We start from the raw sequence: 14,958 nt of genomic DNA, 5'->3' as shown, positions 1-14,958 counted from the left end.
TGTTATATATGATTCTATATAGCACCAAAAAGGGTTCTTTTATTGTTACAAGCTTGACATCCCAACAATAGAAGAACGCTTTTTGGTGTTATATAGAACCCTTTTCAAAAAGGTGCTATATAAAACCATACACAGCACGTTCTCCATCAGTCTGAACCATTTCACCATGCAGTGAACCATTTAAGCATACAAATGGTTCTATGTTGAACTCATTGTTCTAAATAGGATCATTCTCTTTAGTAAAAAACCCTCGAATAACCGTCTTTTTTAAGAGTGTGGGTATTCTTTTTTAAGAGTGTGGTCACTCTTGTTTTACCTGCTTTGGAGAAGCACTTCGGTATCTGATGAAGACACAAAGTTTCAAGGTTTCCTGTGTGATTCATGCTGCAGCACAGCGTGTTTGGTCTAGAATTGAAGCTCAACTCTATCTGTAAATATTTGCTCAGGGAGGGATTCCTTGAGATTCTCTCTGAGCTGTTGAGCTTCAGTTAATGCATAACCTGTTATAGTAACACTATGGCAGCAATACCAAAAGTACATTTTTAAGTTAAATCTATATTCTCTAGAATCTCAATACCAGATTCTGTTTTCCAATACTGATATTGAAACCTTGACTGTTAACCAATATGATTACAATCTGATATTTCTTCTACTAAGCTTTTAAAGGAGCTGTTATTATTGGAAGCACCTCACTTAAGATGAGCATCTAAACTATTTAACTACCCCTTAGTAAGAAATACACTGCTTACAACATAACATCACACATTACAGGTGTGCAATTTCAGGCTAGATTTGTTACAGGATTGGATCAGATTAATTTTCCCTCCAGTATCCAATCTACCATTTTCTGCTGTTATTAGCCTGATACTTGTTATTGGATCTGTGCCATCTTTAATATTTTCATGAGAAACAGAACAGAATCGTTGTTACATAACAATAAACAGACTCGGTGGTAGAGGTGGGTGATATGACAGAAACATCGTACTGTGGAAAAGCCAGAGATGACTTTTCATTCGTTTCATTTCCAGTCAAAACTGCTAAAGTACAAGTTATTCATTTTCTCAGGAGATATTTCTGCAGAGATTAGACAGAATATAATCCACTTGCATAAAGAAAGTGAGAGTCAAAGAATAATAAGTGACAAAAAACACAAGCTTCCAGAACTGGAGTTGAAAAAAATGATTAGAAGATACAGACAGAGAAAATGGGAGTCCTAACAACCATGCAAGACGTGGTAGACCACCAAAACTGTCACCAAAGGTGGTCTGACATTTGAACAGTTCTGTATATTATCATAATACTGGAAGACATATTAATGATACACAGTTTGTATCACAATAATTAGTTTTTCTGAGATTTGATAAGTTGGAGCAGACAAAAGCCCCACTATTGCTACATTAAAAAAAATAAATAAATAATGATGTATAATGACAATTTTACTACACTTCACTAAATCCAAACAAGACTAACTGTGCTCTTTGTAATGAAACATGCGGTTGGTCAGTGTTCATTAAGTACTGGTGAACTCCAAATTGGCACCTTTACAGAAGGCAAAACATTCTTAACTTTAAATGTGAGTTAATGTAAAGATATTTTATTCTAAGCAGTTTTGGAGCATTTCAATTGGTCTGTTCAACATGAAATTCCGTACAATGTAAAGGGCAGCTGCTCTGCCCAAATGATGCAGATTTTTTTTTTGTGCACTGTAACAATATTTATATAGAGTTAATCACAATATGATACAGTATGATCATGTTGCCCACCCCTATTTTGTAGGATCCTGCTATAAACTGCTAGAATATAATACAAAATAATACAAAACAGCCATAAAAAACAAGAACTACATGCAATGCTGCTAACTGACAGAGTTGTGAAATTGCAGTGTATGTTGCCATCAGAGCTTCCGGTGGATTAAACACATGGTCATGACCTCAACGCATAGACGTGTGGTATTTAAGACCACAACGCTGCTGTTTCTATGGGTTAAATGTTTGTCATAAAACTGATCTACAGTGACCTGCAAATGCACTCTGTGAGGGAATTAAATGAATGAAGACCTAACGGCTCTCTCTGACCCTGACACCTGCAGGTGATGCTGCTGGGCGACTCGGCTGTAGGGAAGACTTGCGTCCTGGTGCGCTTTAAGGATGGTGCCTTTCTGGGAGGCAACTTCATTGCCACCGTGGGAATAGACTTTAGGGTGAGCGAGATGTGGTCAGAGCTGGTGTTGAACCAAACACACTAACAATTTGTACACCCCTGGTCGAATGGCATGTTTTGTTGATTTTCTAAGTGAACATAAGTAAACATCCTCTACAGGGAACTTAAATATGCCATTTTCTGCAGATTTTAGTGCATAGTTTCTATTTAGTTGCTGATATCAAGCAGATAAAACATACAGTGTGCCATAACTTTTTCACAGGCCACATTTGATGTTGTATTTTTTCCCCCAGTATGTTGTATTCAGCAAATAAACAGTAATTGTACATTAAAATGTGCAAAAATGTGATCTCTGTAGAGGATGTTGTTATTTTGACTTAGAAAATCAATAAAACATGTAATTTGTATGGGGTGGCCAGACTTTTGCATACGACTGTGTGTATACACATAAGCAATGGGTTGTCAGTTTGTTAGATGCATCATATCTACACTCATTAGCCATTTTATCTGGTACACCTACCATATAAAGACAGTTTATACAGGTTTTTTACAGTTACTGACTGTAGCCCATTGTTGCTGGGGTTTGTAGGTGTACAGTTAGAGACTGTAGCCCATCGTTTCTATGACCAGTATTGTTCCCAAACACCCTAGAAAACCTAGAAATTTAAAGAGCAGTTTTCCAGTTTTGGAAAAAATTAATAAAAATATCTTTGAAATATTATTCATGGAAAAGTGTAAAATTGGGCCATTAGGCCACCATTCTTAGGCTGAAGAATTTGGGCAAAATATCTGTTCGTGATTTATCTGACCATTATTGTGACTGTGATTTAAATTGTAACTGTTTTATAAAATGAGGTCTGTTTTTTTGGCCAAAGAGACCAGAATATCCACTTAGGTTTGCTTATACTTCCAATTTCTGACGCATGCATGTGTGCTATGTCGGCAGTGTGGGACGACAAGCAGTAGTAAAAATACTCATGGCAGAATCTGTAATGGCAGTTTTAGGTTTTAAGAACACGCTAACGGGGCCACTTACCTGAACAGCTGAGCTCCTTCTTTCAGTAATCACTTGTATGCCGCTGTGAGATCACTTTGAGAGAGAGGAAGGAACCGCCGGACTCTCCGTGTAGCCTTTAGCCTCGATTTAGCTTTTAGCATAGCAGCCCGCTAGCACCGCCTGCAGTGCACCTCTGTTGTTCAGCTCTATCACTAAGCAGCGGGTTCTTGCGGTCCGTCACTTAAACCAAGCCAGAAAACACACGGAAAGTCACTAATACTGACAGCGTGAACGACAGTGATATTTACTAAACTGATGCTCACAGATGCAGTGCAAGTGAACAAGATCCACATATGAGACAAATGACTTGAGAAACTTGGATGTAAAACAACATTCAGCTCCGTTTTTGAGCCAGAGAAGCTGCTGTGTGCTGATGTGTAAACACCACAGATTTATCTGTACACTGCTCAGTTCTGTTTTTAACTGTTTTGCACGAAAAATCTCTATTTTGTACTAAACTCTATCTCTATTTTGTACCTTGCTCCTCTGAAACATGAGTGCCTGAACGTGGGCATGTTGTTGTAATGTGACTGAGCAGGCAGATGTAGTGCTGATTTTATCACTTAACAGGCTAGGTCCAGAAGCCTGTTAGATCCAGATACGGTTAAAATATAAGGTTATTTCTCGCACAAACTAACATGTTGGTGCATCGTCCACTGAAGAAGAGAAAACACTTGTAGAAGATGACGAGTCTTCAACTTCCTCCAACTTGTTTGGAAATGTATTGCTCTGCATGATGCTACATTTTTGTGCAACACCAGTGCTGTCGACTAAATAATAAAAGGCATAGCTTATTATCATTCCATTAATTTTGGCCAAAATCTTTTTTTCCCTTCTCTGCAGTTAATCAGATATCTGTGCATGAAGATAGCATGAAGATTCCTACAGAATATGAAAATTTGTCACAATGCACATCCCTAGTTCGCTGCACATTGCTGTTTGGTCTCAGGCAGTTCATGAGCTCTGTGTTATCTGTGTTCAATTTTCCCACTTAAACTTGCTTAAAACAACATTGTTGATAATGGAGGCTATAGTAGAAATTGCAGCTCTTACTCTATGAAAATTGCACTCTTTTAAATATATCAAAGATTTTGATGTAAAAATGATTAATCTTTCAGCGCTAAATCAAGATTGCTTATTTCAGTGCCCAGTTTGAGTGTCCATTTATACTTTTTGTGGTTCGGAGTACTGCTTGCATGTGTACAGATGGGCGCTGTGTCAGAATGCCTGGTAGAGTGAAGCTGCATTAAAACACACCAGCTTCTTGTTCCAGTAATGTTCTTTTCTAATATTTTAGCAAAACAAATTGTGATTGGTGATGTCCACTAGGGCCCATTAGCGGTTATATTGCATATTGTACATTATTGTATTGTATATAATATATGTATATTATAAAAGGGAACACCGATTTTTCAAAATGTCTTAATAATTCTATCTTTGAAATGTAAACAGTCATTCAGTGTGGTTTCATGTGAAATGTGCTGTTGTATAGAATCCTACCGACTTGAATTTCTTTACAGTGGTGGTGATAGGAACCAGGTTTTGCAACGTCTGCAACACAAATACAGCCACTTTATTTACTATCCCAAGCAACCAGTAAATCTATATGTGTCTTCTGAGCTTTGACATGTAATGCTAATAATAGTAAAATCTGAAAAAAGTAAGAAAAAAAATATTTGTGGACTATTTTCCTTACAATACCCTGCATGTACCCCTCCAACATAAATATATTTGAAAATATATATGTTTTTTGCCAAAACTTTGTCACAACCATCGTAAAACAATGCCTTGGGCAACAGGCAGCGTATTAATAATGATTTCATGCAATAGCTTTCTGTAAGGTAGCTTTAGAGGCACAGAACTCTGAACAATTCAGAGTTGCCCTAGAATAGTGCAGTTTACACTAAACCACTCTGAATGACTTTATATCTTAATCATTTAATTATGCAGGGATTTTACCATATCTCCTTTATGGTTAAGGATATCATTAGTTGTCATGAATGTCCTGGAATTTGTCCTGGAATTTGTCCTGGAAAATGATTTCCTAAGAAGAATAGGAACCCTGGTTAGTTGTCCTCTAGCCCTTCATCAGTGATCAGTTTCTGACTGCAGGACCACTCTCGGCTGGATATTTTTGGCTGGCAGATTTTCTCAGCCCAGCAGTGACAGTGAGATGAAGTCCCAGCAACACTGCTCTGCAGGATGGACTCATACCAACGAAACACACACTAAAATGTCACTACCCTGTCAGTGTCACTGCTGTGCTGAGAATTATCCACCACTAAAATAATATCTAATCAGCGGTAGTCCTATAGTGGTCCCTTTCCATTGTTGTGCTTTTTATGGACATATTTTGAAAATACACCTACAAAAATGAACACATAAATAAATATTCATAATTCTTTAAAAACCTCTTTATGAAGACAGTTATGACAGTAACCATTACTGCTTTATACATTCTACCGTACAGTCTATGTGTTTTACATACACTGAGAATGGGAATAATAATCATGTTTTAAGCATTTTTATAGGCTAGCAGTTTAGGATAGAGTAGCTTTTGAGCTGTGCACATGTGTGTTTTGTAACTGGCCGTTAAACTGAATGATTCAAGCCCAGTGCAGTCCAGGAAGCAGTTGTTGGGCTTCTGACGCTACGTTCCTGCCAATGTAATTATGTCACTTTGGCGCTGCATGTGAGACAGTTTGATTCATTCTGTCATTACAGCTGTTAGCCATGCATTTTATCGTGGAAGCTTATATTGTGATAAAGATAAAAATAGGATTTATCGTGCAGCCCTACTGGACAAGGTTAGAGGGTGGCTGACAAAATGTACAGTGACAGATGGGCTACAGTCAGTAAATGTAAATCTACCAAGTGCACCTGAATGGTTGGTGTTTCTGATAAAATGGCCAGTGAGCATAGATACAAGGTAGCAGGGCTGGGCAACATGACACTATTTAATGTTACTGTGATAAATTGCATAGTTTTCTGAGTTTATTATGGACCTAGTCAGTGCTTAAAAAACACTTCCCAGCTGCTTTTTTGATTAAAGGAGAGCATAATAAGGTAATTAAAGCATAATTTAGTGCAGCACAGTGTGTGAAATGTTGAATACAAATCATTGAATCCATGGTTCTGGAAGCATTTTTAAAACGTGGCACTTCTTTGTCTGTTCTAGCTTATCAGATGTTAGAAAAAATAAATATTGTGACATATTGTGTACCTGAAAATTTTTCCACCGATGTAGCTAATAAACTGGCAACTCGTCTAATTTTGGGCAAGTTACTGCAGAAGAGGTCACTGTGTTCTTGTTGCTTTCCATTTCATTTTGACTGCAAGTCTCTGTAGCTTCCACAAGTGGGATCAGCTGGTAGAGAGCACAAAATGTCCACAAACTGTCTGGCAAATGTGTCAAATAGATGGGCCACTTCAGGCTCCTCTGAGTGTGGGGACATAAAAGGCTAGACTGATGCCCGTTCACGTTTCAGTTGGGCTAAATGATTACCAGCGTGCCCGAGGGCACTGACGCACTCACGCTACACCGATCCAAGCGAATGCTCTTTGGGTGCGAGGTTATACATTACTGTACAAGTATAATTCAGTGAATTCAGTGCAGTAGCTGTATTAGAATGCCCTACATCCAGTATGATTTTTTACATAGGGATGCACAGCATGGAACATTGACCTCTCCAGTCCTGATATTGCAGCATCACTCCAATACATCACAGAAATTTGTTTATATTGAATTTTTTTATATGTTTATATTTAGTTCCATGAGCACCATGAACAGTCAGTGGTCCTGATGGCTGCTCTGAAGAATGACAACGTTTACAACATTCCAAAACATGTAAATCATAATATAATCATTATGAACACTGCATCCAGTGTTTGCTTATGTTTTGCCATATCACTGCCATATTTCAATTGCAGCATGTAGTGTAATCGAAATGCACTGAGTTGCCAGTTTATTACACCTAGCTTGTACCTTGTACCTAAATAGACTCAGCTGTGACATTGTGTAAATATCAGTGAGAGTGTGTAAAATTACCAGCAGCGCTGCTCTGCTAGATACACTCCACCATGTCAGTGTCACTGCTGTGCTGCGAATAATATGTGGTCAGCAGTGGTCCCACGTAGGGCTGAAAATGAATCATTGTTATAGGCAATATTTCAGATTGGAGTTTGAAAGAGTGTATTTTTTTTTTAAATTGCATGAGCTCCAGTTTTTATTAAAGCTTACATGTTCTCAGTGGGGAAATATAACCTAATACCACAGACCTTATGAACTGTGTGAAAGAAGTGGATATGCTGGTCTTTTGGCCAAGACAACAGGGCTTGATCTCAATTTATAGAAAATAGTCAAAAAATCACAATAAGAGACTTCACCCAAATTGTTCAGCCCTAGTCCTACGGTGCCCTTTTTCCATTAAAAGGGTAAAAGGTGGCTGAAAAATGAAGCAGCAGCAGATAGTCTATGTAACCGTAACGCAACAAAATGCGCCTACATGGTAGGTATTTCTAATAAAATGGCCTCAAGGCACACAATGAGCATGTTTATATGTCCAGATCATATCTGGGTATACTTTGGCCAGATTCCATTCACTCCATTTACTTTTTTTTTCACTAAAATGAGTGACCAGCGTGACCAGATGACATCTACTTTTACTCTTCTGCATGAAAAGCACATCAACAAAGCTGTTTCCTTCTGTTTTTACTTCCATTTACTTTTTCGTCCTGTTATGATACGGATTGACAAGCTTGGTTTGGACGTTTTCAGCAGCCTAAAGTGCAGGAAGGCTTGGCTTTGGGATAACTCCAGCTTAGCGTATCCTCCATCTTGCGTTTCTTGGTTTGTCCTCACCTGCTATCACTTGGCAGACGCATTTTCGCTTGCAAATGTAGAAGATGCCCTCTGTTTACACTTGTGTTGAATGTGGTCAAGATCCATCTTTGACCAGCTCTGAATATGGGAGTCATCCCATCGTAATCCTATCGCCTGGGTGTGTTTACCGAATGAAACCCAAACGTGATCCGATCACAAAACGCATTTGTAGATCTAAGATATAAACAGCCTCTGTAAGTCCAAGGTTTACCCGTTCTGATTAGTAAATTTAGCTACTTTGAGGTGAGTTTATTGCTGACACAGGCAATCAGTAGCCGTCGTAGAATCTAGAGAAGTATAGACCATCGTAGTTGTGCGTCATTCTCTAGTCCACGTTATGCCCATATTAGAAATTCTGGGTCTAAGCTCGGTTTCTCTGTGGCCAAAATGGATAGGGTTTTGGAGAAATCGCCTCTGTCACACCGTGTTAAATAAAAATGTTCAGAACCCGATACGTTTTGTCCTGTCTACATTTTTCTCCCGAATACCACTGGATCCTCCGAATTACAAGGTCGTTAAAGAGTCTTAATACTAATATCGCTACATGTGAGCTAAAGCTACTGCGCATCAATTTGATGTCACTAAGCTACACGAAACTAAGGCAGGCTGTGGCGGTGCTCTGACGAGTTGTGCTACCTTACCGAAATGTCCTACCGTAGCATATATTTACAGGTGTACCCGTTAACAGAACTTCTAGGTAGGATATTTTGATACACTAAAACTCCTTATCAAAAAATACTACCGGTGTTGAAACTACGAGGCTGAATTTAGCTTTTTCACCAGCTTCTTGTCTGAATTTTCCTGTTCCACCTTATATGGCGCAGTAGTTCAGAATGTAACTGCTGCACCATTTAAGGTGGAATGGGAAAATTTGAGCAAGACACTATCGAATGTCCTGAGAAAATGTCCTCAGAAAATATTAATAGCATTAAAATAATACTTTGAATATTCTGATATCCTAAATCAGCTGATCAGGGGATCAGAAGTAATATTAAGCTGAGTCTGTCCTGAATTAGCCTGAGTGCAGGTACGTTTGTAGAGCTTTTCAAATCAAGCTATGTACAGAACGGTACAGTACAGTACAAAATGACAACAGGACTACAGTGATCTATAAAGCCCCTGGTGTTGAGCTGTGGGGCAGTGGAACTGGAATGAAGGAACTCTATCCAATACCTTTGGGATGAGCTGGAGTGTGATCCAGAACTAATTATCCAGCGACAGTGCCTGACCTCCCTAGAGATGTGCTTTCTGACTAATTTTGACATTCTGTCATTAACCACACTGAAAGAAAGAGCAGCAACAAATGGGGTGAAAATGTCACAGGGCTGTAGGCTTACTTTTTGATGATACAAAAAACTGAACACCTGTTTTATTTTATTATTAAAAACTAGCCATGATAAATCTGTTGGTTTTTGTGTTGGATGAGTAGAGCAAGCTGCCTGTTCAGAGGAGCTAATGAGCTAACACCAGCTGGAACAACACTGAATGCTGATGAGAACTCATCGTCTTTGGGTCTTTTCTCCTCAGTGGATGATGTCCCAGCATGTTACTTTGTCTGAGAAATTTAGCTTTAAATTTGTCTGAGAGTATTTTCTCACTGTTTCTGGACCTAGTTAACATCAGCTAGAGTAGTTAGTGAAAAAGCCACACCAGAGCCATCCACGCTCTCTGCCTTCTCGGTTACATCTTGAATAACATGACCATAGTAACATGCTCACGTTCAGGTGTTCATATTTCGTAGTATCAAAGCCCTCCATTGCATTCCTGTTAAAGCATAAAATCAGCATTTCCCTAAATTGTTAGCCTGTATATTTTCTCTGACTTCCCATAGTAAAATGTAATGAAATGCACTTAAAACAGTTAACCGAGTACTCATGCACATCTCCAGACCTCACTAATGCTCTTGTGGCTGAATGCAATCAAATACTCACAGCAATGTTCCAACATCTAGTGTAAACCCTTCCTAGATAAGTACACTCTTTAAAAAAAAAAAAAAGGTTCTTCAAGGGTTCTTTGTTAAAGACAGTGGTTCTATATAGAACCATGGACACTCAAAGAACAATTTGCATACTTAGGTTCTTTGGTTCTTTAGATTGATGGGGAATGTGTTGTAAATGGCTTTTTTGAAAATTGTTCTGTAAAGCAACAAAAAAGGCTTCTCTATTGTTGAAATATCAAGCTTGTAGCAATAGAAGAACCCTTTTTGTTGGTATATAGAATCATATACAACACATTCTTCATCAGTCTGAAGGACCATTTCACCATGCAAAGAATCCTTTAAGCAAGCACATTGTTCTTCGAGTGTTCAGTGGTTCAAAAAATGTCTTTACTAAAGAACTCTTGAAATTTTTTAAGAGTGTAGAGGCTGTGACTGCAGTAAAAGGGGAACAAACTCCCTATTTACACTTGATTTCAGTGGAAATGTGGGTTAAGCAGGTGTCTACAAACTTTTGGACATATAGGGTAGGTGTACCTAATAATCTGGCGACCCGATGTCTAGCCTTTTGTCCATGTCACACGACTGCAATTCATTAAAATAATATTTTCTAAAATGGCACCTTTTAACTTTGCAGTGCTTTGTTTTAACTGTATTAGCATCAGACACCATATCAGCTCTGTCCTTTGGGAAATTACATTCTGCCTGGTGAAAATGTAGCTGCTGTCTTCTTGCTGTCAGGCATGTTATGCTGGGAAATCCAGCGTTCTTGTTAGCGTACCCCATTTTGCATATGTTGTTATATTAAAATCAAGTTCTCCCAGTTCCGTTTTTGCCTCCAGGGAAAGACAGTTGCTGCCATTGTTTTCAGCCAGGGAGGAGAAGTGGACATGCTCTATTCATTAAACGTATTATTAGCGTGCACTATTCAATTTGGGCTCATTTGCAGTAGTTAGTTTTTCATGGTATGAGGCTGAACAGGTCAAACCAGATGCATTGAACACAACACTTCTATTATCCAGAGCAATATAAATAGAAGCACCCATCTGAGAAATTTAAGAGATCATAATGATCGTACTACATGCCAAATGTGTGTGCCCAGAGCTCTGAACAAGATCTCCAACAGGTTTTAAACATCCTGTTTGCTGAAGCCGATGGAGGCAGCGAGTTGATTTTTTTATTTTTTTTTTTAACTGGTAGTTTCTGAATGGCAAAGCAGCACTGGCGCATTGGAACATGGCAGTTCTATTTTGGGCGCACTTCCTTGTAGCAGTTACTCAGCATGTGGGTGTGTGGGAATCAGCGAGAGCAGGCCTGTCTGACGCCATAATTGGCTGGAAGGGAAAAAATGGAAACCTATTAGAGCTAATTGATGGGCAGGACCAGGTGCAAGGTGGAAAGGTATAAGTCTTAGAAAATGTAAGATCCTGTTTAACAGTACAGTTAGTAGAATGTTCTTTTAATGCCTCATGAAATAGTAAGAAAATGAGGCGCCTAATGGAATGTTGCATGGTGACAAGCAGTGAAGGCTCCTGGTCTGTAAGCCAGGGAAAATGGGTGAAGTTGAAGATTGCTTTCGATGTTAGGACAGGCTTTGTGGCCAGACTTAAGACCAGCAGTGAGACCATAATAGGCAACAGATCACTCACGCAACATGCAACAGTGTTGCTTAATGTACATTTAAAGGGACTGTATTGTGAAAAAAACAGATTTCTTTAGTGAAATAAGTTTAATGTAGTATGTGAATATTGAAGTTTCAAAATCACAATTTATACAGTCAATATGTGGAAACTAAGGCTACGTTCACACAGCAGGTAAAACCTGACAAATCTGATTTTCTCACCAGATCTGATTTTTTTTTTGTTTGGCTGTTCACATTATCGTTTAAAAGTGATCTATATGCAACATCAGTCTGAATAGATCAGCTCCTAAACTGACCCGCATGCACAAAAGAAAACCGCGTCACGTTGCTCCACGTGGCTCATCCAGAGGTAAACAATCATGACTGTCAATGATAATAAAAATAAAAATAGTAGACTTTCAGAATAAAGTCATACTATTTCGAGAAAAATGTCATAATATTTTGAGAAAAAAAAGTCATAGAATTACAACATTAAAGTGGCATTAATACCAGGAAAGGTTGCAATATTGTGGCCAAAGGCTCTGCAAATGGAAGGCAGCACCTCCTCTTGTTAAAATGAGGGGTTTTGAGGAGTTGGTGGAGTTACACTTTCATATTGATTTCACCCATAAAGAAATACTCTGTCTGTCCAGGCACATCAGCACCAGACTGTTATTAGTAACTAATTTGGTCATCGATTTTAGTCGACGAAGTCAAATAATCGTTGCACCCCTAATAAGGAATGGTTCAGCCTGGTGTGCTTTTTGAATGAGGGACATATTTCGGTTTTTGGGTGCAGATTTGGTCTGTCAAGTAGTGGGGACCAGTGTAGGGGCTCTACAGCCTACATACAATAATTTAAAGAGTCCATGTCATGAAAACCACATTTTGGTAGTTTTCTTTAAAATAATAGTTTTATTATTTTTTTGATATACTGCTAAGTTTCAAAACATACCTTTCCCATGACACAAACCCCATGACACAAAAAAGACACTGATGTAGGGGATTTTATGAAAAAAATTCCTTCAAAATAAGAATTACTAGTATTTAGGCTACATGCGTGCTATGACAGTCACTCAGCACCACATCAAAATGAATGTGTTATTTAAAAAATAACCAGATTTTGCGCACAGTAATAAAAACAGCTTGTTTAATGAATTATGAGTTTTTGTGTGTGCAGTTAAATGCAAAAGTTTGGGCCTCCCATTCAAATTACATGTTTTGTTGATTTTCTAAGTCAAAATAAGTTAATGCATCCTCCACAGAGAACATACTTTGCACATTTTGATGCACATTTACTGTTTATTTGCTGAATTTAACATATTGGACAAAAATAAAATATAACATTGTGGCCTGTGCAAAAGTCATGGCACGTTTTATAATTTATTTGTTATATTTTATGTTTATTTGTTTGAGTTTAACATGTTAAACTCAGCAAATAAATAGAAATTGTGGAGAACAAATTGCAATATTGAAGTTTGTTCCCTGTAGAAGATGTTATTCTCCAAAATCAGAAAATCATCAGAACACATATACATATTTTGACCAAGGGGTGTTCAAACTTTTGCATATGAATGTATAAACCCACACAAATGTCACATGTGGACTTCAGAGGGAGAACATAAAATACAAGAAAAATGTAGAATGTGACCCCTTTAAAGTAGGGATTGTTGTCTGTACTGAGTTGGGAACAGTTTTTGTTTTGTTTTTGTTTTTTTTTTTCTAATAACAAAGTTGGTTAGGAACTGGTTAATGAAGCTCATCTGGTGTTGTGTGGACTGGCTAGGAAGAGTTTGCAACACACTGAAAAGAAAAGGTGCAGCCTTGTTGACAGCAGCTCAGAGATGCTGCCTCGGCTGGACACAGTTGCCAAAGAACCCAAAGAACGTCAGAATTCTCTTCCCCCACAGCTGGTTTTCTGCTGCTTCCTACCCCCTGGTTTAATGGTGGATTGCAAACAACCACCAAGCATTTCGATGAATTGCATCATGCTTTCAAACTTGTGCTATAAGAAGAGTGCCGGCTGTTTCAATGGCTGTTCAACTTTTGTAGCTAGCTAGCTTACAAGTGAATTTGCTGACCAACTCCACAGTTACCTAACATGTTACACAGTGATGAATGTGAACAAATTAATGTGACAAATTACAGTTCCTCAACCTTCTTAGCCCACAAAAAAACAGTGCATCCCCCCATCATACATGTAATGGTGGTTTTAACATTGTGGCATGGTTTGCGCTAGGGCTAGTCAACGTATTGAATATATTATATTCAAATAATATACCTTAAGCATTTCGTAACAAAGTGAAGCAATGTAAAACCATGTCTGTGATTAAAGATCTATGTTAGTGCATGTCAGAGCGTTCAGTTTGGTTTTGGGCTTCAATTTCATGCTAGTGCAAATTTCTAGTACTCGCAAATGAGCTGTTTTTGCTGTTTGGGCAATTTTGCCATTGAGGTTTGGGGTGGTTAATATGGCAAAAACATAATATCGCAATACCTGAAGACTCTTTCACGATACAACATGCACCAGCATTACCTCATTTAAAAACTGCTATTAAAAACTATGAATGATGTTTTTGTTTAGCCTTTCACATACTGTGCTGCACTAAATCCAATTAAACAGGACAAATTATGCTCCCATTTCAATGAAATATGCAGTTGGTCAGTGTTCTTTAAGTACTGTTACTATCCACAGTAATGTATCACCATAACGTTAAAAATTGTTATATAGCCCACCCCTAAGTAATGCTTGACATACTGTCCGACTTGTTGCACTTGTGTTCCTACTGGTCTAATTTTTGAATGTTAAGTCTGCATGGGCATGAAATTGAATCCCAACCCATATCTGCTGTCTCATGCGCAGGGCAGTGGTGTAATCCACTGTACTGTCCATTCACTTTACATTATTGCTTCAGTTTATTATTGAGGCTTAACACATTGTCCCAGTTGGCGCATTTGTGGTCCTGTGGTCCTAACTTGCAAGTGGGTTTGGTTTTCAAAATTTGCAGTACTTGTGATTCCTGGTTGTATCAGGTCTCAAAGTCACAGGGTTGGGTTCGGGCCTCAGTTTCTTGCCCATGCAGACTTCTAGCACTCACAAATTAGCACTGCAGGACCACAGATGGGCTAAATGGGACAACGTTTTAAGCCTTAATAGCAAAACTGAACCACTGGATAACATCGTTACCCTGCACACAGAAAAGTGGGATTTGATTCCCTTTTAAGATGGGGGGAAAACAGGCAAAACTCTTATCCATGCACTTATCTAATGTATTAAGCCACTCTGGATAAGAGGAGAGTAC

At 38.4% G+C, this 14,958-nt stretch overlaps 1 protein-coding gene across 2 annotated transcripts in view; it reads left to right on the top strand.

Moving 5' to 3' along the window:
* The window catches only part of LOC118821554 (ras-related protein Rab-37-like), a 58,374-nt gene that overhangs the window by 24,827 nt on the left and 18,589 nt on the right, over positions 1 to 14,958 (top strand). Inside the window, exon 2 of one of the 2 annotated variants that reach the window (XM_036590227.1) lies at positions 2,090 to 2,200. The exons of the other annotated variant lie outside the window; for it this stretch is intronic. Coding sequence (XP_036446120.1) covers positions 2,090 to 2,200 — 111 coding nt within the window. The remainder of the gene's footprint in view (positions 1 to 2,089; positions 2,201 to 14,958) is intronic. 2 annotated transcript variants of the gene reach the window in all.

This window comes from Colossoma macropomum, unplaced genomic scaffold, assembly GCF_904425465.1.
Source record: "Colossoma macropomum unplaced genomic scaffold, Colossoma_macropomum, whole genome shotgun sequence".
Lineage (NCBI taxonomy): Eukaryota > Metazoa > Chordata > Actinopteri > Characiformes > Serrasalmidae > Colossoma > Colossoma macropomum.
The sequence above is the reverse complement of the archived record's forward strand: the minus strand, read 5'-3'. Positions and strand labels throughout refer to the sequence as shown.